This window comes from Pithys albifrons, chromosome 6, assembly GCF_047495875.1.
Source record: "Pithys albifrons albifrons isolate INPA30051 chromosome 6, PitAlb_v1, whole genome shotgun sequence".
Classification (NCBI taxonomy): Eukaryota; Metazoa; Chordata; class Aves; order Passeriformes; family Thamnophilidae; genus Pithys; species Pithys albifrons.
The window spans coordinates 5,580,164-5,606,003 of NC_092463.1; the positions used below are offsets into that span (position 1 = coordinate 5,580,164).

Below are 25,840 nucleotides of genomic sequence, written 5' to 3' on the forward strand. Positions count from 1 at the left end.
AGAAAATGCTCATCAATAACTCCAGTTCCATCAGAGTTATGTCATCCAGATGAATTTGGTGAAGTCTGCAGTCCTTTTCCACATAAAGTTAAAAATGTAGATAATATTTAGGATCATGTCTATGAGCTGTTCACAGGCCTGTTTTTCCAGATCTTTACATTCTTTTTTACCAAGTCTTGCAGTAGGTTGAAGCTGCAGGAACAGGCATGTCACCTGTGACCACACAGGAGTTGGCATGTAGAAGAAAAGACTGGAAAAGGGAACACCCATGGAGACCAGTGTACTGACATCAAAAAGCTCCACCAAGCTGGGGCAAACTTGGGCACTGATGTCTTCTCTCTGGTGACCACTGATCTCTTCTCTCTGGTGACCAGTGACAGGACCCAAGGGAGTGGCATGAAGCTGAGGTTGAGGTTGGCTATTAGGAAAAGGTTCTTCCACCAGAGGGTGGCTGGGCACTGAACAGGCTCCCCTGAGGACTACTTGCACCAGAGAAGTAGTCACGGCTCCAAGGCTGCCAGAGTTCAAGAACTGTTTGGACAAGGCTCTCAGGCACATGGTGGGATTGTTTGGGTGTCCTGTACTGGGCCAGGGGTTGATCCTAGTGGGTGTATCCAACTCAGGATACTCTACAGTTCTATGTCCCTCCTAATCCAGAGAAACTTCTCTAGCAGGGTGTGAGGATGTGTCCTGCTGGGCTGGGCTGAGTGCCTGGGGAAGGCACAGAGGTGCTGCACCACCTGAAGCTGGAGGCACACCTCAGCCAGCAGGTGCCCTCTGGAAGCTGCAGACCTCAAGTGTCACACAGCTGGCACTGGCTGTGGGTGGCCCACAGCCACCAGGATGCCCAGTCAGAGCCGTTTCTCCGCACGCTCATGCATTATGCATGGCTCCATCCCAGCCTGCTTCAAATGCATCACCTTCCAGTGCGGGGAGATGACTTGGGCGTGGAAGGCAGCTGCAAATCCCCAAAGCCATCCATGTTAATATTTCAAATTAAGCAGATGCCCAGCAGGGCCAAATTACAGTCCTGCTCACCCAAGGGCTGGATTGTGATCTACTACTGCTAAAATCACGCTGCACCTGCAGGATGGACAGGTAAAACAATGCAATATTTCTGAACATATGCAACAACAGCAGTTGATTCACTGCAAGGAAAATAACAGCACATTGATTTAGCTGGGCAAAGCCAAAGCTTCACCAAGTGTCTCTGAAGCTCCTCAAGGTCCCCACCCAATTTTACACAAATTATAAATACTATAGGATCAACCCAGTGATACAGGTAGTTGTAAGCTTGACTGTTTAGTAATTAAAGCTTACATTAACCTCAGTGTTCTATCTCCGTAATTTCAGTAAAAATATGCTCTGTATTTATCAAGGTTTCTGTCTGCATCTGTTTTGTTCACAGACACATTACAGAGTTTTCAGGGAGGAACCATAATTCTATTGACAATGAAGCTGGCAAAATTATACAACTCCAGGTTTGCATGAAACTGATATTCTGGGTTGAGACAGAGACTACATGAATAATAGATATTAAAAGAATCAATGAATTGGGTCTTTATTCTTCTGAATTTTAAATTTCTTCTATTTTATCTGGACTGATCAAAGAATTTTGCTGACAGAAATAATATTCTATGACTATTTAATGTTTTCTGCAGGATCATTTTTGAATCATAAAGCACTACCCAAGAATAAGAAAAAAATATGCAAATGATGTGGAAGTGAGGCAAGTGATTTATCTTAGCTGCGTTGATTTTTTTCAGAGCTGGGGCCTTTTTCAAATCAGCATGGGACATATTGTGTCATTTAATTTTCAGCATATCTACCACAGTTTCAAAAATGAAAGCACTGAAGAAACCTCACTATTATTATTAATTATTAATTCAACAATAGCAGCATACTATTTATTATTCCTACTTTTTAATTTCTGAAAAAAATTTTTTTCTGTAAAAAAGGAAAATACTTGGTCTGCCTCTAAATACAGGTGGTACAGCAATCTGACTCAGCAAACCAACGCTTTTATAAGAATCAGCAAAATATTCAGTATTTTGAGGAAAAATAAACCAAGCAAAATCCCCAAGCCCCACCCTGTGAGGAAGTTTATCTGCAAAGCTCGGATGAACAGACCCTGAAGTTTGGTTGTGACTCTCCCATATAAGCTTAAGGAATCACGCAAACCTATGGAAAAGCCTTGCCCTTGATAACGGTATGGAAAGCTGGAGCTGCTGGAGCCTGGCATTTAACAGGTGCATCTATTTACTTTCCAGCTCCTCATCTTCTTTTAAAACCTCGTACATACAATTAGATGCTGAATTAAGATTGCCAAAATATCAAGCTCCCCAGAGACAAGTGTCTGTCTAAGACATCTGCCCCTCCCCGCCCCTCCCCAAAAAACACTTTGGCAAGGTTTTCGAGCTTCTGTTACATCGAGCTGCGTTTACGAAAACTATGTCTGCAAGCATCCTGGACCCTTTAACGAGATGATGCTCTGGAGTTCCCTCTCTCTCCCAGGGACTCTGTTGTGAGCATCGACACCATGAACTGACTATTCAGCGTAAACATGCACCTTAAAATTAAAAAATACATTCGAACAAAGCCTGTCCGGAGCAGCCAGCAGCCTGCCCGGCAGGATCAGCCGCGAGCTTTTCTCCCTCTAATCTGCCCACCGAGCAGCGTCACAGAGACTGTCTTTTATCAAAACAAAGGCTGGATGCTGGCTGGGAAGTGTGAAGCCGACTAAAAATGGCTGAAAAGCTGCCCAAGGCACCCGGGAAGGTGGCCAGCCCCACCCAGCGCAGACACCGACCCGCTCAAAATACGCTGAAAATCAGCCCAAAAAGGAGATGCTATTGTTCCCTTCGCCTACGCGGCAGCGAGACAACACTATGGCAGCGTTTCACCCCCGAACGCCTCAGCGGAGCGCTCGGCAGCATAATCAAAGGATTAATGTGGTTTTTTAAAGCAATCCCAGGGCAAAGTAGGAAGCAGGGGGCAATCCCGCGGCGTCCTGGCGCTATCGCCCTCCTTGCTAAAGCTGCGTTTTCTTTGTGTCGACACTAGGCTAAGCCTGGCTCTGGGTGTGTCCGTGGGCAGGAGGCACCCAGGCACCCAACGCCACCACCTCCAACCCTCTCCCAGCCCCAGCGGGCACCAATTCACCGTCACCCGGCTTTCCTAAAGCCCGAAAGGTAGGGAAATTATGCCAGCGAGATCCCGGCGGAGAGAGTCAAGGATGAGAGATGACGCCGCTAACGGCAAGGGCGGATGCTTTGGGAATGAGCTGTAAGGTGGGAAGGGAGGACCTGTATCCTGGATGCTTTCAGGCTGAGACTGCTGGAGATGGGAGAAATGCATTCTAAGAGTTAAGGGCTTTTAATCTTTCTTTCTTAAATTACGCCCAAAGAAAAGCTTCATGGGGGGGACAGAAAACAGCATGCAAAGGCCCACAGGTGAACAATGCAAAAATGGATGGATCCTGCCTTTGCCTCCTCTGCCATGCAGTCCTTCTAGCATGCAACACTAGAATAGATATAATACCCTGACATTTCCAGTTGCTCCAAAGACAGTCCATCTTGGTGGAATCGGCACTGGCTTGCATCTCGGAGAGCTGAGGAACTGCCGGTCCTTTCGTCGGAGGCACTGCGTTACCAGTCAGGCATTCCCGAGCATGGGTGGGTTAGTGGGTATCGCTCCCGTCTCCCCGCTCGGCTCTGGACTGATGCTGTAAGCAGCACAGGCGGAGGGGGAGGGCATATTGTACGCGCTGCGGTCTCCACTGCAGCAAATCAGCAGTGTGATGTGGTTGCCCTAGGGAGCAGGCTCCTTTGAAAAGGGGATGCAGTCCCTTTTCAAATCAAAAGCTTGCGCTCGGCGGCTTAGCCTCCTAAGCCATGGAAATGGTTAAGGCAACCTGATGGCAAAGAAATAAAAACAAATTGGGTGTGGGTGGAGGGGCGGGGGGGTCGGCGGAGGGTGAGCGGTATTTCCTATGTGTCTCTACTGTTGTGTCTATTCGTGTTCCAGAAATTTCTTGACAGTGATGGAATCTGGTGTTTTCTTCATTTTTTCATTTTTTTCTTCTTTTTTTTTTTTTTTTTCACCCAACCCCTTCAGATTTTGATGCTCCCCCCTCATCTCTGCCCAGCTGGGTGAGGTCAGGGAGCAGGCAGGAAAACAACAAGGTCAGCATCTGACCCCAACAGGGCAACCCCCATATTGCTATTTTTAAAAAATAGTAGAAAACAGCACAGTGCCCAGGGCATAGAGGATCACCCTTTTCCCTCTGCAAGCACAGGGTGACCCGTGTGGTTCCCCATGCCAAGCCCTGCTACACCAGGATGCTGAGGAGTCCCAGCTGCACCCAGGTTTGGTGTTGAGGGTATGAGAGCTGCCTCCTCTTGCTGCATAAACCAGGATTGGACGTGGAATGGTGCAGGTACACAGAATAATTTGTGGGAAAAGCATGTGCTTTCTGTGAGCTCACTATCAGCTAAATTTTAACACACCATGTTCTTAGCAGAACATGGCCTCTGCCTCAGTTTCCCCAGCAATAAACTACTATAAGTGGCCTTGCAGGGACATCATAACTAAGCAATGGTCATACTTGGCAAATACTGGGGGGAAAATGCTTTGCCAGCCAACCTGTTTGCATTTTCAGAATTTGGGGTGATTATTAATTACTAAGAAACTCCCCCAAAAGTCACCCCATTTCACTGAAGAGTGACTGAGATAATCTCACTTAGGCCAGTCATCACTGGGAGAACAACCCCAGCTGGAGACAGTTTTAATCTTTTGGACCATGACAGTTTGTGAAATAATTTTACCTTAGCCGTGTTATATTTAATTTAGCTTTTTTGTATGGAAACAGACACCACCACAGACACAGTGGGTCACATACCTATTTGTATGGGGGTTTGAAGCTCTCTGCCCTTTTGGCTCCAAAAACAAATGGTCTTTAATTCCTGAGTTAACAGGTATCTCCTCCAAATGGCAGTAGTAGGATGACACTTACCCTCCTTCAGGTAACTCATCTCATAGAAGGAAGCCAAAATTTAAGGAGAGATTCACCATACTGTGATCTTATCCTTTACCTCAGAAACTCTGCTGGGCTTATAGAGGCCAGTAGCTATTCATGTTTCTAAACCACATTTGAAATCCTCCAAAACATGTACTTAGGCTTGAATCCAGCATCTTCAGTCCCCTAACAGTGAAATAATTAACTAATTGGTGCAGAACTGGATTCAATTGTCATTGCATATAGTAGGATTAAATCATCTACAAACAACTTTACAAATCAGGATTTTGTGTTCTTCCTGGCTAAACAGGTTGGAAAGGAATGACTTCTAAGCATGGACTGATTGGTTTAGAACCTTTGCAAAAGCGGAGAATCTATCTATTGATACATTTTGATACCTTTGCAAAAGCAGAGAATCTCTCTATTGATATACACTGCAGCTCTGTGATGGGATATTTACAAGCAGTGTATGTGAAACAGAGCCATCATTCACATGAAACTCCTAAATCCTTGAGAACCTGGAAAAAAACCAAAGAGACCCGAAGTATAGTGCACAGGTGAAGTTCATGGCTATTGGGCATATACCAGCAGCAACACACTAGTGAGAAGGTAAAATATCTCTGCTTAGTCTCACTGTAATCCACATTTCTCAGTTAGGTATAAAGGACAAATTCCCTTTGGACAGAAGAGTGGTCCATGTACATTTAACATCCTACTGATGATTTCTCTTTGCCTTCATTGTAGGAATTTTTCTTGCCCCAGGCTTCATGTCTCCAATTCCTCTTCCAGGCTACCAAAATGAACCACACCATCAGGTTTCCTGCTTAAATTCTTACTTCCCTTTGGAAAAGTGTCACTTCAGACCTGGCCCACATGGCTGGACTGGCCCACAGTACTTCTAGAACTACTTTAATTCATAGGCACCAGAACCCATCACTTCATCACAGTAACAAGAACACTGCATTTGTGTCAGAAACAACTGAACTGGAACTGTAAGATGAACATACTTAGAAAATGTACAAGGGCTGAGTAAGTCTTTCAGCATGCACTCATTTATCCCAGGAGCTGAGGAAGTGAGGGACAGAGGCAGGTGAGGAACGCTGACATAACACTGTATGTGTGACTACACAGACATGTACAACAAGTGCCAATCATCCCTGCTGGATCCAGGACTAAAATGGCTATTGATAAAAAATTTATTTCTACAATGAGAATTTAAATTATGCATTCAGTAAATTGTGAGCCAGAATTAGGGCTAAACATCTGGTTATCAATAGACTGAAGGTAAGAACTGCTTCTTTGCACCAGAACTAAACCAGGACCTCCAACTCAAACTCTACTGGGCAGACTGGAAGGTACAAATAAGCATGGCACTACCTGGATCTGAAGGGTGAGATGCACAGAGATCTTGGCATCAACCACATGACACTGCAGTGTTGGAGGAGAGCTTTCCTGTGATCATGAATAGAAGCAGGATGAAAAGCAGCAAGTGGAATTTGCTTCCCTTCCCTTCAGAGCACTGTCCATTGGAAGCCTCCTTCTCCTGTGGATGTTACTGAAATTATTACAGATCTTAAGATGTGTTAGTGAGGTCATATGAAGCTGTGTTGATGGCACAGCCACAAGCCAAGTGAGCTCATCAATATTTGTATGTCAATTAGTTCTGCTGGAGATAATGATCAGTATATGTAGGATGCGTAGGGTGAGGACTAGTAAAATAGTTACCTGGTTGCTTTCAGCCCATCCTAACCTTTCATTCATCGAAACCTCTGGCTAAATTAATACATGAGTAGGATATCAATGTCTTCCTCATTTCTTTCTATCCCTACCACCTCAGCAGAGATCATAGAATCATAAAATCACAGAATAGTTTAGACTGAAAGGGGCTTTAGAGATCATCTAGTTCCAAACCCCTCGTCCATGGATGGAGTTGTCACCCAGTAGACAAGGTTTCTCAAAGCCCCATCCAACCTGGCCTTGAACACTTCCAGGGATGGGGCACTCACAACAGGGAGGGCTGGATGAGGTGCAGACTGCAGCTCAGCAAAGGACACAGGGCACCCTGCCATGGTGTGTGGGCCACTGGAGTCCTGCTGCTTACAGGGACACAAGAAGTCCTGCATCAGGACTCCAGCCCTATCTTGCTTACCTCCAAACGTCCTCCCACTTCCACAGTGACCCAGCCAGCCTGCATGGTGAGCTCTGGTGAGGTCAGAGTTAGCGACATGTAAGGCTTTTTAGGTAAATATACTTGAGTGGACATAACAGTCCTTAAGAGCTCAGAAGTCCTCACTGTTCTACCACAGGAAGGATCACACAGGGAACTAAACTTCAGGGCTGTCCCTTAACAATCCCACTGGAGAGGAGCAGTGGAATTGGTTTCAAAGACCATTTAATGACTAAAAATCCAAAGACAGAGCTGAAACCATCGCTAGTTCAGCTCCAAGTGCAGTGACTTTGAAGACACTTTGGACTGATTGTGTTTTTCGGAGCAGCGCTCTGCATCGCTGCACGTCAGCGCTCCGTGGGACACATTGAGGGCAGTGCCAGATCTGCAGCGTGGTGCTGTAAGATCCTGACATTTAGCACTTTAGGAGAACAATAGCATTAAGGGAGATCATTGGGTTTTTCTTTTAAGCTAATTTGTTCTTAGCATTAGCAACAAAAATAGGATGCTATTTTAAAAGTTGCATTAATATGTCTCGAAGCTCTAAAGAGCAATGGAGAATTTTTGCCTGAGTACTCCAAGCCAAGGGCAGCCAGCAATTACATTTTCCGTGAGGAGGCTGTCAATAGCAGAGGGATGGGCCAGATCCTGGCTCTGATCTCATTCTTCTCACTGTCTTGTGCTCATTCTTGCACATTTTTCTGGTCTGCAGAATCACTTAGAGGCAGCTCAAGTGATGAGGCCATAAGCTGGGAGATGCTGATGGGCGTTTCAGGTCCACTACTACACACAGTACAGGGTGGTACATAGACAGCTGCATCCTTGCTGTCTTTTGCCCAGGTCTTTGGTATTTTCTCTTAAGAGATGCAATGCAGTGATGAATTACCTTTCTTCTCAGGTCTTCAGACCACTAAAAGAATCAATAAGCTGGTAAAAAAGACAATATGATATTAAACTGACACAGTTAAATTCTGGAGCTGAATACTTTTAAAAAAAGAAGCCCCATGTCCTGGCCTGTCACACAATGTTCCAGGTTCTCTGTTATTTCTGTTTTAGTATTGAAGTGTTTAGGTTTATAAGGGTTTTTTTGAAATCATCAACCAAAATATTAGGGTAATTTTAAGATGTGTAGCTAAGCTTCTGCTCTGCTGCCTCTTTCACTTTCTGCTCAGCAGAACTATTCTTCATAGCCATTTTTGCTCAAAGTCTGAGATTCTCATAAGGCATTCAGCAGTAACCACATGACATGAGTCAAGTAAGTTTGTGAAAAAATCACACATGAAGCTTTGTGCTTGCTTCCCTGCCTGGGAACAAGGTGGCCTTTCCGTGAATCCTACTAAGTGAGCCATTTGGGGGGAAGTCCTTAGATTTGGTACTATTGTTAGGAAACAGTTTTGAACATCTGATGTGTCTCAGTGAACCTGGCACAGACCCTCTTCACAGAGATGACTGGGACTCCTGTGGTGCCATTTGAGCTCCCTGATGACTGCAGGCAACAGCTCAACTCACACATAAGAATCAGTTTTGATTTACTTCTGGTTCTTCAGTAGGATAATTTCTCTTGGTTCTTTAATGTTATTTTTGAACTGTGAGGTTCACAGAAATGAAGGCTCTATTCCTGCCATTGACCTAGAAAAGTCTTTTGATTCTTTCCAGTGGGACTATTTTACAGTTGCTGGGAACCTTAAAATCATGAGTTTCTCTCCTCTGGGGGAGGCAATTGCTACATCTTCATTCCTCCTTAAAGATTTGATCAGTAAAGCTGAAGAAACCCTAAAACTCTGGCTGACCTTCTGCACTCCCCCATTACAAAGGGCTCTCATGGCACTTGCAGCCTACTCCCATTTTCAGGCCTTCTGCTTCTAAGTGTGTGCTGTGAAATTTTTCTCTCTTACAGCATTGCTGGTGCTGCAGCTGGCATTATTAATTCCATTTCATTAACTGATCTTCCTAATGCACTGGAAGACAAAAGAGAAGACAGTCCTGAGACCACAGTGTGGCTGAGCCTCAGGAGATCTCTGTTCAGTCCTCTCGTCCGCCACAGGCTTCCTACGTGACCTTGGGAATCATCTCTCTTAAGTCTCCGGGTCTGCCTGGTCTATTTAAATTTGGGGCATTGTCTGCTTTTTAAGTTTTGTTTTTGCATCACCCAGCACAACATCTGCGGCTCTGACAAAGGAGCCTCACTCGTTTTTGCAATACAACTTGCAGGCTGTCGTTCTTGGACGAGGGGAGATCAAGCAAGGTTGTAATGAAGGATTGGGATTGCACTGCTCTTGGAAATGGTGAAATCCTGCCCAGTGCTGTGTGAAGATCCTGGGGGATCAGAGGAGCCTCCTCTCTGGCCAACCGTGGCCAGAAGAGATGACAATGATGGATTTTTAGCAAAATCTCAAAGTGAAGTCTGATGGCCAGTGCCTGAGCTGGGGAAATGAGGCCTGGGTTTTGCCACATGGCAATGCCACAAATCACCAGGGACCCTGTCCTTGCCTGGGCAAGGCCCTGTGTTGGAAATCTAGGAGGTGGCCCTGAAGCAGCTTGTCTTGCTGGCTCTTCCCTTGTGCTGGCACCCTGTAGGGAAGGCACAGCCCCTTTGAGATGCTTTGCTGGGAGAAGGAGGCAATAAAAGGGAGAAAAAAGAATGTGAGCAGGGACTGTGCCAGTACAAGCACATGGCATGTGACGTGGTGCCCAGAGAGAGCCGTGCCCCAGGCAGGCAGCCCTGCTGCAATCCAAAGTGCTAAGCCAACACAGCTCTGCCACACAGCAGCACTAGAAAGGTCCTGTCCTGCCCTTTGCTCCTCCACATATCCAGGTCCTGAGCTCAGGCAGCTCTGGTGCACCCCCAGGAAAGATGTTCCCACAGAAATGCCCAAATCTTTGCTTCCGTCTTGCATGGCCACCCCTCACTCCTGCTCTTCTGAGGTCAGGCACAAGTTGTGAAGCTCCCGATGCTGATTCAGGGGCTGGGATGCTCTGTCCAATAGAACTACAAACTGTGCAAGCGTGACTGCAAGCTAAACCAACAGCCTGGAGGCAGAGGCTCAGGAGTATGAGGTGTCATTTGCAGCAGTGCCACAAGCCCTTAATTTAGGTTGAGATTCTTATAAGCAGCCAGGGGTGCTTGCAGGTGAGCTGTGGTTTGCAGCATTTCTGCTGGCTCCTCTGCTCCTGTACCCGGCACTCCTCCTGCCAGCCCAAATCAGGCTGGAGGGGAAGGTGCAGAATGACAATATAGACCAAGCCTCCTTCCCCAGCCCCAGTTACCCCCCAGAAATAATTTATTTTGGGGAAGGGTGCCACCCAGCAGGCCCTGAGCTGCTCACCATGCTGGAGAGCTGCTTCAAGCATCCCACCATGGACATCTTTGCATCCCCACCCCACTGCAGAAGGAGGCTGGCAGTGTAAGTGCATTAGTGATGGAGGTGTGCAGATGCTGTGGCCATGCACACACGGGCTTGGCCGACACACAATTGTCATGGCAACCCCAGCTTTCCCTGGAAAACAGCAACAGAACACTAATACACTGCTGGATTCAATAGCCACACTGCCTGCTCCATGGATGCAAGACACCTGGGTACCAAGATGCCACAGCTCAAATCATAGTCAGGCTGGGAAGCCAGCTGTTAATGTGGAAAAATCTTGGCTGAGGTTACAGAGGGAGCAGGGACAGGTCAGACAGGGGTAGATTAAGAAGAAGCTGCTCCTGTCCTAAGCAAATGCAGTCCTGAAGCACTTGCAACAGAGGAGGCAGAGAGTGTGGCTGCTTCTTGCAGCAATGCTAACAGTGCTGCATGGCACGAAGGGCTGATGGATAAGGAGTGCATTAGTACTGTCCAGGGGAGGGGGGGGAAACAAAAGGAGAAATGAAGGACATAAAATAGTGGTGTGTAAGCCAGGAGTGCCAGTGCAAGGCTGTGGGAGGGAGAAAGCAAAGAAAGAATACGAGCAGGGCTCTAGTGAGAGTCAGGATGAGCACTGGCTAGAGAAGTGCTTTGGACAGTGAAGCAGCACTCTGAGTTTTAAATGTTATTATAGGCCTCTAGGGTAATTAGAATAATTAGATCAGTAAAGGATGTGCCAGAAGTGTTGGCTGAAAAGTGGTCAGAGTTGTGTTTGCTGGGGAAACAAACAGGAAAATAGTTTTGTGGGGGTTTAGGGCATTGATTGGAAGAATAGCTACACAGAAAAGCAGTGGTGGTTTGAGTATTGAGGGGCTGGCTCTGCCCTGGCTCATCCCCTCACGGGGGCAGTGGGAAGAGGATCATAGATATTATGTATATATCTTATGGAAGACACCATAAGCAAGGTCAAGCAAGCTGCCAGCATCCAATCAGCAGAATATGCAATGAAAATCCTCACCCTGGAGCCAGCTCATTAGAAACTTAAGATCAGTCATCCCTAAAACTAGTTATCTCATGCAAACAGAGGCAAAATGAGGAAAAAGAGAAGAAAAAAATGCAGAACTGCATGAAATCCACTGAATTTGTGGAAATGGGTTTCTCTCTGAAGAACAGATCCTATCTCCAAGTACTTGAATATGATATATCCTCGCTCCCCCTCTCTGCACACAATGAGAAAGTTCTGATTTGGATGCTGACATCAAGTATCTGAGAAAAGACAATTTCCCATTCTCAAGGCCAAAGGATTAAAGATGGATCAGCAAAACTCTTTCCCCTTTAGAAAACAAACCAACAAAAAGTCCTAAGGAATTCAGATTTCCCTGATGATATCATTAAACACCAGAAGGCACATTTTCCTGATTGCTTCTGCAAAAGGAATGGTAGCTCACTACTCTGGGATGAGCATGAATATAATAGGAGGTATAGGTGAGTTTGAATGTATATATGCCAAGTAGAGTTATTTCCCATCTTTATGAATTAATAAGCATCATGAAAGTCCACTGGACAAAAAAGAATAAGGGTAAATTTTTTCCTTATTGACAGTACCTTTAACCATTCTGCTGCAGAAATAGCACATGGATATGGTAGAAGCAGCAGGAATTTCAGAGTAACTGTGTAGATTTGCAGAGATCCAGAATTAACTGTTATCCCAGAGCACTGCACATGAGCAATGAGAGGTAAAAGGATAACATGCTACATTTTCTGCATGAATAGTGAATTCCCTTGCAACAGGTTTGTTTTTTTGCAGAAATGGGGGAATTCCAAAGAGAACAGGAAAACAGATCTGGGCAAGCATTGCAAAAGGTCTGCTGGGATTTCAGAACTGCTCTCCTGAAATGTTTTGCTACTTGCAAACATTTAAGTACATGGGGCTTTGATGAAACTCCCTGACTGAGACAGGTACCACCAAATATCTCTTTGTACCATATCAGTACAATTCATTCTTAATAAATCCATCCAGGTACCAAAAGCACAATATCCCTGTGTCCCATCTGAGGTTTTTACATTTCATATGCCAGGTACTCAATGTCTTGCAGATGAATCAGAGATAAAACATAACGGTGTGACATTAATTTTAAATTATGGTAAATTCAAGAAAGCTACAACTTTTTATTTGCAAACCAAACAAACCCAACCCCCAAACTCAATTGCAGTGTTTTGTTTTGGATGAACCTCTCCTCTTTCACAGGTGCAGTAGATGTGATCAGCTCTCTTGCTGAATGCTGGGCAGAGCTCTGAGTTTTGCTGGTCCTCAGCACCTGCAGGTCCAGGCTTTGGAAACCTCAGCCTATGCATACCCCCAGCAGGAAGCTGAGAGACATCAGCCCTGTAGATTAGGATGGGGGCCAGAAGAGAAGGATTTACTTCATTTTGGAAGCAGCAGCTCTCATGTTTTCCAAAACACTTACTTTTCAAGTGTGCTTTTTTTTCTCTTTCTTTTCCCAGATCGCCTGACATTTAAAGTGATCAAAGCTTCCTGTGAACCACAGCTTCTAAATTTCAGATAAATATAGCACCCTGCTCTGCATTTATTTGTTTTTCTCAGGTCGCAAACCTGCAGTCGAGACCTACTTATTCTGGAGCAGGGAGAGCTGCTGCTTTTCACCACGTGCTTCAGCAACTGGGGAGGGGGAGAGCAGAGCCCTGTGTGCAGGGTGCAGCTCTGCTCTGCTTCCAGCACAGGGTCTAATCCTGCTCTGGCAACTCGGAGCAAACAAACCAGCAGCCCCCGTGTTGGCTTGGGGAGCCTGAGGAGCCCTGGAGCGGGCAGAGAGGAAACGGAGGCGTGATGCTTGGAGACAGTGCATGGAGGGGAGGATGGAGATGGCCATGGCTGAGCATTGTGACATGCCCAGCCCACACTGACACACTGGAGGACAACTCTGAGCCCTTTGAGCCATGGTGAAGCTCTGTGGGCACTGGAGAATGGGTTAAACCACATGCAAGGCCAGGAAGGACCTGCCTCCACTCTCCCCATCCCGTCCCTCGCCCACCCACCCTCACCCACTCAGCCAGCCCAGCACAATTTATTTTGGCCTCCCCATTAGCTGGGAGGTAAACGTGGCAATTACTTTGCACATCCAAAGTGTCAGAACCCTTTGGCACATTTCCCTGAAGCTAAATAATTAATGAAGAGCTCTGATTAGTGTGAATGTTGTGGAATCATCAGACAGCAAAGAGTGACATTTATTTTTACCTCTTGATGCCTGAGACAGGGCTTTGTTAAGAGGCCACGAATGGATGGGGCTTCCATACTTCCCTGCAGCTGAAAGTGCTTGGCTTGGGGTTTATTCTGGAATGAAAGGTTTCTGCCCTGCTTCGTACTTAGACTACCACAGAGAGAAGCAGCCCTCAAAATTTAAACACTTTGCAAGTGATGGAGGATAAAATACACTTCTTTTCCATGTAGGAAAGACATCCCACTTATGGAGTGCCCAGCAACTTGTTCCCCTCAGTGCCTCATTACAGGCACTACATCTAAGAGGGTTTTTTATCCTCTCACCAACAAACAGGGTGAAGTAGAAGATATTGGATGTGCAGCTGCCAGGAGTGAGGGTAAGATCCTGCAATCCAGACCACCACAGCAGGATCCAGCCCCATGGAGTCATGCCTGTGGCAATGGGTTTCCAGCCTAACCTCCAGTGCCAGTGAGCTGGTGCCCCAGTGGGGTCAGAGAGTTTCTAGTAAGAGACTGCTGCATTAGCGACCCAGGAGCTGGTGGCTGTCACCTGAGGCCCATTTTCTCCTACAATTTCTTTCTTTCTGAATCAATTCCCCATACCAAAGACACCAGCCCCCAAATACCTAAACTGAGCCCTGCCTATGCCATGCAGGTCTGTGTGAGCTGCTGCCCTTTTCCCAGCCCTCCCTCATTTTGCCATCAAACTGCAAATAATCTGCTTTTTACCATGACCCAGGGAGGAGAAAGGCTGCCCAGAGAACACATGGAGCTATTACATGTACAAATTGGGTATCTTTGGGGTGCTAAAGTGCAGAGGAGGGTACAATCTTCACCTCTCCAAGGAGGAGATGAAACTATAGCAAAGGGTTTACATAAAAGCTGAACTCTCCTGATCTCAAATGCCACAGCCATAATGACACCATCTCCAAAACCCACTGTCCTTGCCCTGCCTCATGCATTTCACCTCTGAGCAGCACGTTCACATGCTCAGGGATGATACTTTCAAACCTCCACATCAACACCAGTCAGGCATCTTGAAAAGTTGCCTCTCCCTAAAGGGCTTTACCCCTCACACAGAGTTTTGTACAAACAGGATGTAAAGCATCCTTGCAAGGAAAAGCAAGTAGTTTGGAAATCATGTACTTTAAGTCTGTGCCTGGTTTTGCTTCATCCAACATGTGTTTCCATGGAAGCAGAGGAGGGAGCAGGCAGCCTGTGGCTGCAAATCACAGCTATCTCACTGCCTGCTCCCGAGTCTGAGGAGACAAATGGATCATTAAAAATAAAACAAAACTGAAATTTAAAGCATCCCTTTTGACAGCAGATAGCTGATATTTAGTGCTGCAATTCGTTTAATGGACTGGGGTCCAAATGCATCACAGCCAAATGAAACTGAACTTGGGCTCAACCTCAGAGGAAATGAGTATGCGCCGATTAAAGTGATTTTTATTCTTTTGTTGATCACACTGGTGTAGTGATGGTGTGAGCACAGAGAATGGCAGTGCAGCACACAAAGGCAGTTATATAAATGGATTAAAAAGATGTTTTCAGCATTGTTTGGAGGAGTATATCGCAGAGAAAGACTGAAACAAGGATGGTTTAGAAAATGCTGATTGTTTAGGAAAATGAACGGTTTATGTATTGATCCAAACCTGGTTTGCTGATCTCAGGACTGATTCTCCTGAAGTCAGTCTGTCTGTCTGTCAGTTGTTCTCACCAACATGTGCTCTGAGCAGAAACTTATTTTTGACTATAACCACAAAGTTTTCTTGGCCTTAAACAAGCATCTTGAGGCATCATCGCATCTCAAGAAAACATGCAGTTCCTAACAGCTTGCAAACCAGTTGCAAATACATCTTGCTGCTGAGCCAGGCATATTTCACTGGGAGTAATTACCACATATCCTCAGGTAAGAGCTGCCTCCTACTCAAAATGTGGCACTTGGTGACTTGAATGTAGCCGCTTTTGAGCGACTGAGCTGGATCTTTCCAGTGGCCTCGTGAGGACTCCCAGCAAAGTATCAGGGCTGATATGTGTGTGCAGCCATTATGTGAGCAAATGCAAAATGTCCTTCCTGCATTTATCCCCCTCAGAAAACTATATATCTGTTTTACAGCAGCCTGCCTTGTCCCAAAAGGCAGCAGGTTTTCACACCAGTAGGTACTTTTTTCTTGACTACCGGGCAAGAAAAATTAGGCACCCTTAGAAAACCTGCCAATTAGGAAACATGGTTGCAAACTCTGGGGAAGTAAAAAAATCCTGAGTTTTCAGTGCCTATGAGATTTCCGCCCCACAGCTCTGTGTAATGGATTTGGAGTTGTTGTCTATAACAGCCTGAATGCTGAATTTCTGAATACTGTGATCAATACTCCATTGAATAACAATACCTATTATCTAATGACAGCTCTGTGTGCTTCTAGTACTTAAGTTTAGTAGATTGTTTTCAGGGGGAGAACTGCAAAAATTCGAAGAATGGGTCAAATCAACTTGAGTTTTTTAGAAACTACATCCAACAGGGAAATACGAGAGATGAAAATGAAACTATTGGGGACAGTGAAGAGATTTAGCTTGGATCATGCTGATTCTACTTCCAGAGCCTCCAAAGGTCCAAGAGAACTCTATACCAGCAAATCCAGTTGAGCAAATGGCAGTACCACCAAAGGTATCCATCCTTCTTTTCCTTTTGCTAAAAAGGGTGTTTGAGATAGCAGACCCAGAGAGGGTAGGGCTCTGCAAACACCTTTATGCACAGGTTGGAGGCAGAGTCAGCCATGGTGCTGGTAACAGTGTCCTGGCAGGACCTGCAGCAAGTAGGGAAGCACTGGGGTTGGTTTGCATCTCTGGTTAGTGCTTTGTTGTCTTCCTCTTACCTCTGGGAATTGCCTGGTGGTACTGGCTGGTACCATGAACTCTGATAATCCAGGATTTTTCCTTTTAAAAAAAATATGTATGTCAAATCATAATAATGATTTGTGCATTATTATGATTTGATCAAATAATATAATACCATAAAAAAACCACAATAGTGATTTGTGTCTTGTTTCTGCCTATGCCATTGATAGGTGAGCCAATGAGTGTCCACTGGGCCCAAAGGCCTGAAAGTGAAAGCCTCCTGTATCCCATTCTCAACCTTGAGTCCACAAGGACATCCTTGGGGATGTTCACAGCCAGGTAGGATGGGGCTTTGAGCAATCTGGCCTAGTGGAAGATGTCCCTGCCCCTGATAGGGAGGTTTGAACTAGAAGATGGGCTGCCCAGAGAGGGGGTGGATTCCCCATCCCTGGAGATTTTTACACTGAGATTGGCCGTGGCACTGAGTGCCATGATCTGGTAAAGGGACTGGAGTTGGACCAAGGGTTGGACTTGATGATCGTGGAGGTCTTTTCCAACCCAATTGATTCTATGGTTCTATGATTCTAAGGTAGTTAAGGTCCCTTTCAACCCAAACCATTCCCTGATCCTATGATTCTATGACAAAGCTCTGCAAGTTTTATAAACATGTAACTCAGCAAAGGAAGAACAGCGCATTGAAATTCTTGGACCAAGTGGGAAGGAACTGAAAGGTGAGTGGAAAACTAGTGCAGATGAGTCTGCACCAGGAGGATGTCAGGAAAGCATTTGCCTCCAGACAGTCTGGGATATTGATCTGCAGTCACACAGCAGCCCATGCTGGACAGGAAGCATCATCAGAAATTGGCTGAGGGAAGGGGAGAAAGAGGTCAATAAAATCAAGCCGTGTGTCAAAGGGAGGAGGCAGGAGGAGGCTACCAGGGCAGCCTGTGCTGGAGCCACGGGTGTTTACCTCATGCTGTGTATCGGTGACCTTGAGAGTGATGCCATTATCTAATGGTGCCAAATTGTAGGAGGCACAGAACAAATTAATTACAAACAGGAGATTAGGCTTACGGTCTGATAAACAGCTCACGGAGTTCAATGAAGAGAAGTTTTAATGAGATTAAGTGACAAAGCCATCACTTAGAAGGAAGCATTAAACAGGCTACAGACAAGGAGAAAGAACTGGGGGCGAAGGCAGAGAACTATTAAAACCATCTGTGTTATTAAAAGAAGAGTAAACAAGGCCTGTGCCTCTCAGGGAGAAAAGGAGATGATAGTAAGGCATGCTGGCACAGCCGGTGGGAACTCCTCCCGTGAACGTATTGTGTGCAGCATCTGAGTCAGACTCGGGGGACCGGGATGGAGCACAGCAAGGGAAACCCAGCACACACTTGGGACTAACACGAGGAGCAAAGCACTATCTGGCTTGGTATAAATAACTGCAAGCAAGAGCCCTGAGAAGCAGTGCAGGAGGCCTGGGTGAGTGGGGTGAGGCAAGACCTTGGAGCCAGAGAGGGAGAAGAGCTTTGTCGGGGTCCAAGAGCAAATACAGCAGGAGATTGGATGGTAGCAAACAAGAAAAGAAACAGGCTAGCATTTAATATGGCAGGCTAAGAAGGACAGCTCTTAAATAATAATAGCTACTGCTAATGATGAATAATTAAAGCAGACCATTTGGTCTTCTGGCCCTTACGTAGTTCCGTTCCTCTAATGTACAGCAGAAGCATCATTTATAGCATGTGGCAGGAGGAATCTTGTGCTGGCAGGGACTGGCTGTGCTTCATTTCCTACCAAACCCACTGCACCCTTTTCCATGAGCTGTATTTAAAGCTGAGCCCAAATATATATAACTACCTGAAGGGAAGTTATAGCCAGGTGGGGAATGGTCTCTTCTCCCAGGCATTCAGCAATAGGACAAGGGAGCACAGGCTTAAGCTCTGCCAGGGGAAATTGAAGTTAGAGATCAGAAAAAAATTCTTTGCAGAGAGAGTGCTCAGGCATTGGAATGGCCTGCCCAGAGAGGTGGTGGATTCACCATCCCTGGAGGTTTTTAAACTGAGATTGGGGGTGGCACTGAGTGCCATGATCTGGTAAAGGGACTGGAGTTGGACCAAGAGTTGGACTTGATGATGTTGGAGGTCTTTTCCAACCCAATCGATTCTATGATTCTGTGATATAATGGGAGTGGGAGCAGCTTTGAATCAGACTGATCAGACATCTGAGGTGTAGAGGGTGGAGATAATGTCCCATGTTCATGTTACCTCCAAATAAAGGGATAAAACAGTTCCTGAAAAGGAGAGACAACAGCAATGGCAGACTTCTTGTATTTCATTTTTATAAGGAAAATATTTTATAAAGAAAATTTTAAAAAAATATGTGTCCTCATCTTTCCTCTTTGTGATGGGATAGGTGCAGTTGGGGTACATGGGGCTGACTGACATCATCAGGCATGTGACTCACTAACACCTGAGTTTACCAATTCTCACCTTTCAAATGGGTGTAATTATGGAAAAGGTTTGGGAACAAAGCAGAGCAGACCCCAGACCCCTCATTTTTGTCCCCTCTCCCTCGTCTTTCCACCCACCCTTCACGTGAAGAGTAACAATCGTGAGGGGACTGGGGGACTGAAGAAAGGAGCAGGCACCCAGCAAAGCACAGCTGTCCCTTGGCCACCACAAAATGGTGGTGTTTCCTGCATTTAATAATCCTCTTATACTGAAATTCATCCTGCATACTCTCCAAGGAGAGTATCTTACTGCTTGCTCTTACCATGGCTAACAAAAAATCCTGATCTTGATTGGGTCTCCAGGCACTACAACTAAAATAAGATCTAAAAACAATGATCAGCACAGAGCTTTGTTTTTCCTAAAAAATCAGGGAGCAATTTGTGCATGTTAAGAAACACATGTAGCACTACAGCCTTTCAAATTCATCTGCTATTCCCTTGACTTGCAATGCAGATTATCCAAATGCAGATCCCTGGATGCTCTATGATATGCAATTCCAGTAAATATTTACAACTTCTCTCTTCCTATTTTGGGTTGAAATATGCTAAAAGGATGCACAGGGTGTGCCTCAGCATTTTACAGCCTCTTCACTTTGGTCAGCAAAAGTGAAATCCTGCAGGAGTGACAGCCTGAAATGTGTTGCAATCTCACCTTACTGGAAAGATTCAAACCCCCAGAGCTAAATCTGATTTTTTTTTTAATGTACAAAACTAAAGTGTGTGGCAGAATCTTCTTTGGTGATATGATTTGTCAAATCTCTTTAGCCTTCACTGGGGATTACCCAAGATAAGCTAACAGAGGTGGACGCTCCCCATTTCTTAGGGTCTATCCTTGAGGAAGGGAGAACCAATCCTGGGAAAACACAAGCCTTGGTGGTTTAGTATGCACATGGCTGTGCATGCTTCCTTGTTGGCACCTCATTTTCCTGAGCCAGCACTATAGGGATGAGATGAAAACTTGGCCCACCTGGCTGGACTTGGATGTGAGATCCTGAGGAAACCTGAGCACAGGCTGGGTGGGGGCTGTAGGTCCTGCTGCTGAGTTTCTGATGTGATGGGGACCAGGAACTCAGGGCTCACCACAGCACACCCCAACAAGGACACCTTTAGAGGTGGATCAGCTACAAATCCCAGCTGCCACAACTGTTTTATGGCATTTTCTGGAAGTGGATGAGATGGTCTTGTCTGGTGAGAATGGCATAGGGGCTTGCTCTGCTTTTGGCTCAGGAAACAGAAAGGAACACTGGACTCTGCGGGAGCCCAAAGAAACCGGAAACATGGTATTTGGATGCAGCTGAGCACAGCTGGACCTGCTGATGTTGGGTTTGCAAAAGCCCAGACAGTTCCTGCTGTATGTGTTTCTGCTGCATGACTGACCCCTTGCTTTCTCTGCAAAACCTCCCATTTAGCAGCACTGGGAACTCCACTGAGAAAGCACAGAACAGGCAGGAGGAGATGGCTCAGGTATAGAATTATAAATACAGGTATGATACAGATCTATGCCTGACTCAAATTCATGAATAGAAACTGAAGCTCTGAACTCCACTCTTGCCCACAGGGCAAAAGCAAACCTCACATCTGAATAAATCCTGAAAATCTCAGCTGCCAGCATCTCCAAATTAGAGAGCAACAACAGGAGCTGAAGCCAAGTGATCTAAATAGTTTCTTCCAGAATACCCAGGAGGGCACAACTATATGCAACATTTACACAGTGTTTGAGGCAACATTTCTAGCCTTAGCAGACAGAGAGGTGCCAGGAAATGATTCTACTCCCCAGGCAGAACTCAAACCACAGCATAGCCAGGTCTGTGAGGCCATGATTATCACATCGATCTTTTCAGCCCCACTCCATGTAGCATCAAGCAAGAGCTAAGAGATGACTGCTCACCCATGGTACTCCTCTTGGCTACAGCTGTCGGTTGTAGTGCAGTGAATACTGCAAAGGTAATGCCCCTGCCCAGACTGTCCCTGAGAACAGAGTCATAGCCCAACCATCCTAAAGAATAGCCTTTAGTTCCCTCCTTTCCTTCAAACAGTTTGATAAGCCATTGTTTCCCTGTTTCTATGGGATTTGAAGTGGAGGGAAGAGGGGGAATACCTGCAAACAGCTGCCCAGATTCAGAGAGAGGGGCTATCACCTGGAGAGGAAGCACTAAGAGAAGGCATTGCAAAATTTGTGACTGATTTACCAAGGGGTGCAGGAACAGAAGAAAGCAAGACTCCTTTAAGAGGGGTAAGAAATGGCATGTTCTCCAGACAGATGTGTTGGATAAAGGTTAATCTTTCAGTCCTCATGGCTCTACCTGGTATATGAGTTGCCCCATCAATGTTTCCAACCCCAAACAGCTGCTTGCTGGCCGTTCCCTGCTCTTCACAATGCCTCCCCTCAAAGGGGTGGTCTCACATCCCAAAAGGAGCTAATCTGGGCCCCTGTGTGCAGGGCAGGAACATCCACTCTCTCCTTTACAAAAGGCTTGCACCGGGCAGCAAATGGCACTTAAAGGATGGAATCTCAGGCCAAATCCTCTGTGACCTGTGTGACATTTGTCTACCACATTTTTTAGCATTTTTTCTCCAGCATCCCCCTTCATTTCCTTTTGCAATGTCAGTTTGCCCAGCCAGCTCAATGAATAATTCAGCACCATTAAGCACGTGCCAAAGCTGTTTCAGCACTTAGTAGGATCAGTTCTTTGGTCTTTTTTCCATTTAAACTTCATTCCAACATAATCTCCCTTTCATTGCTGCTGGAGGAGCAAGATCTACAAGTAAAAAGCACATTGGCATAGCTATATGGAAATATAACTATATATATGGAAATCACCCCTTTGATAGGAATGGTGTGCTGCTACCCGTTCTGATGGATGCACAGTGCCTTGCTGCTCCTGCTAACTGCTGCTTTGAATGATGGAAAAAGCTGCTTGCCTTTTTTTTTTTTCCTCCCACAGACATCTATTGGATGTAATGTTCAATAACCAGGCAATAAAGATGATTTCACAAACCAGAATTCAGAAAAAGCTGAGGTCATTTCCCAGGTTTGTTGTGCAGTCCTGGTGTTATTGCAGTGAAATCAATTCATCACACCCAACAAATCAATTAATCATACAATGAATTAGGCAGGCTCAGTCCTTTTTCACCAGCGTTTCTAGACAAAAGGGTGTACACGTGTTTCAGCATTCCATCTATAAGATAATTTTAATTTCCTTCATTGCTTTGCCTGGGAATTTGGACAGAGTCACTGTCCCTCACTGCCAGCAGACAGTGCTGGGAAAACTGGGGCTCTCAGCATGGGCAAAACCTGTGGGGTCGCTGCTTCCAGCAGCCCTGTCACTGTGACTGAACCATCTTTACTGCAGTCCCCCAAAATGGCACCACTGAGTATGGACAGACCCTTTCCCTGCAAGGACCAAAGGCTGTTTCTGTGGAACATCAACTGCACACACAATTCCGAGTCAGTTTGCATGAGTACCATGTCTGAGAGCACCAGGCAGCACAGTCAGTGTGTATATCCAGCTGCAATAGCTGTCTGTGCACATGACTTGCAGAGGTGAGTGCTCATTTCAGAAGGCACAATTGCTACTATGGCTGTTATTAAATCCCACTCATTTTATGGCTCCCCAGTTGGAGCAATAAACCTCTGACTTTTAGCTAAGGGTATACATGGCCCTGCTGTTCCAGCACCAGCAGCAAAACTCCAGAGGGCATCCCAGACAAACAGGGAAGGCAGCCCATTCTCTCCTCTTGGGAAGTAACTTCCAATCTTTGGACAACTCTTGCACTTAACCTGAGCAAGTAAGCAGAGCTGCTCATGTTTCAGTGGTACGTTAGCTGACAAAGTAACCTTCAGAAATCCTGACTATTGATCTCCTCTGGCTTTTCTGTAAGTTCTCCTACCTTGTTTGTTGCCCAGATACAGCCCTTGTTTTGTTGATGCTATCAGCATTTCATTAGGATGTATGCAAGGACTCACCCCTGCCTCTGGATGGAACTGTCTGTATTTCCCAAAGAGAGCAGAAAGACCTGTGTGTGCAATGTCTGCCTCTGCCAGCATCACCCACTGGGTGAGCAGAGATCCTGAGCTGCTTTGAAATGAGTCCCTGAGAAAACGGTGTCTCAAAGACTGGGTTTTGATCTTACACCATAGTGGATTCCCAGTAACACCAAACAAAGCAGAGTATTTATGCCAGCCAGGCTGGGATGGTACCAGACCTTGGAAATTTGCTTTATCCCTTGAATTTTGCAATCTCATTGCACCCTCTATTCAAAAGATAAGAAGCAATTAAAAAAATTTACATTTTGCTCATTTGTATGAAATGTGCTGCTCCAACAGTGTTTATATGCAGCCAGATGATGTAGCAACAGCAAAAGCTGTTTTCCTGGCAAATTATTCTTAAGGATCCATTTTGAAAGAGGACAGTCTTTACTGAGATTCCTACTTTACCTGGCAATCTGGATAGTGTAATGACAAATCCTTAATGCAAGCTCAATTTGCTGCCTTAGAAGTCTTATCTCTTTCTCTCTAAGACATGGCTTTTTGCAAAGGTAATACTGATTATCTGTGTCCTTTTAGTGCCTCTCAAGTTACCCCAGTTCAGAGAGCTCCTGAGGTCACCTCTTGCTGCAGTTTGCACTCTCATGAACTGAGTTGGGGATTATTTTCATATGAACTGTGAGAAAGCTTGTACATCTTTTCCAGTGATGTTGGAGAATTGCAGGAAGGTACTGGAGGACTGGCAGCACTCAGATGGACATAATAAGTTTCCATTATAGATAGGATTCCTTCCAGATGTGATGGGAAGCAAACACCACCAGCTGAAACCTTTGGAAGAGACCACCAATTCCACCCAAATTCTCGTGGCACCATCTGGGAAAGGGTTTTTCTGAGCAAGTGACACCAAAGGGCTTTCTGTGCATAGACCTGTGAGATAAATTGAAGCTGCAAGGAAGATAAACCCTAAAATGAGATTTATGGTTAAGCGAAGCAATCCAACTGGCAGGGCTTTCCCCCCCAAAAAAAATGTTCACTGCTGTGGAAGGTAGCCTGAAATTAGTCTTGCTTTGTGTCTTCTGAGCCCTGAACAAGCAGGCAAAAACTTAGCTCTCTTGGATGGAGAAACACCTATTTCAGAAGCACAAGGATCTCTGGATGCCAAATTTTCATAAACAGTGCTCAGCTGGAGCCTCCCTAACTCAGAACATTTGTGAAATCTCTCATCACTACCAAAATGACAAATCTTCACTTTCAATGCTACAGCTGATTTAAGCAACCTTGACATCCCCAAATGTCCCCATCACAAGCAGGTTTGTGTCTGGCAGACCTGTGGTGGAGGCAGAAGATGATTGGCATGCAAACCAACCTGTCTTCTTGTAGCACTGGGGTTTTTCCATACTTGTTTGTATTCCTCACATAAATAAAATGGTGGATATGCAGAACACCAGAATGACCTCTCACTGCTTCAGTTCCCATGCACCCACTGAGCTGCTGTCAGAGCCAGAGGGGGAAGAAAGGATATGTGTGATACCTCTCTGGTAAAAAATAGCTGAATAAATTACTCACGTTGAGTAAAGGTCATGAGAGTTAGAAAAAGTAAAATAGTGGGAAGTGGTAACCAAGGTAAGATCAAGAGTTAAAGTGACAAGAACACAAGACACTTTCTTCATGGGGAGATTCAAGCTCTTTGTATTGTTAGACCATTGCATATCCCTGATTTTCGACATTGCTCTGAACTGACATGAACTCAGCAGCCTCCCAAGGAAAAGAAAAAAACTAAATCCCCCTTTCAGTCAATATTGCTATTATGTCCCAATCAGCAGTGCACTCTCAGAAGCTAAAGAAAAACACCAGTAAAATCAATACCCACCTCCAGGTTTTATTCCCAAAGGAAATCTGTCACACACCCACCCTTCCCTACAGTCAAATACATTCTTTTTAACCTCATGCTATCTACTAGACACAAATAGCAATGCTTAGGAAAGTCCTTATCCTGCTTAGCATCTGAAGAATTAGAGCCATCCTAACAGGTAGACACATTCAGAAGTTTGCATTCCACCTCTCCTTGAGACCTAGAGAGGTATCAGAGCTTAATCATAAATTAACATCTGTCCTGAAATGAGCCCAAACTCTTCATTTGAATTAATCACTGAAACTGGTGAAAACCTATGATTCCTGGCTCACAAAGCATTGCAGAGGTTCAGAAACAGCATTTCTAGGCCAGAAAACAAAATGTTCCAGAAGTTCCCTGCGAAGAACTAAACTTATGAGAAGACTGCATTAATAAGCAAAATATTATGTGCTAATAAAAGCAAAATGTTTTTATTTTTCCTTCACCTGATCTGTATTTTAGTATATAAACCTTCCTAAGCACCTTCTCAGCTAAAAACTTGAATTGGTGTGGATGTCTTATCTCTGAAAGTGCTCCAGGCCAGGTTGGATGGGGCTTGAAACAACCTGGTCTAGTGGAAGGTGTTCCTGCCCTTGGCAGGGGGATTGGAACAAGATGATCCTTAACATCCTTCCAACCCAAACTATTCTGTGATAGCTCTTTTAATATCAATCACAGGAATGCCATATAAGTGGTATAGTTTTTCCCTTTTGTTATATATGGCTTGAGTTTTTTTCTTTATTGTTTCTGTATGTCCAGAATAAAAACCCCTCTTTACTGTATACTGTGTCAGCCACCAAAAAGCTATCATTGCTGGCTTATAGGTATTGCATTTCTCTGTCAATAACAAA

The 25,840-nt window shown here is 45.2% G+C and overlaps 1 protein-coding gene across 3 annotated transcripts in view; it reads right to left on the minus strand.

The window, feature by feature from the left end:
* Nucleotides 1-25,840, minus strand: part of RTN1 (reticulon 1) — a 122,137-nt gene that overhangs the window by 13,754 nt on the left and 82,543 nt on the right. The window contains exon 1 of one of the 3 annotated variants that reach the window (XM_071557308.1): nucleotides 3,541-3,782. The exons of the other annotated variants lie outside the window; for them this stretch is intronic. Within the exon in view, the coding sequence (XP_071413409.1) occupies nucleotides 3,541-3,601 (61 nt within the window). The 5' untranslated portion in view covers nucleotides 3,602-3,782. Of the gene's footprint in view, nucleotides 1-3,540; nucleotides 3,783-25,840 lie in introns of those variants that run through there. 3 annotated transcript variants of the gene reach the window in all.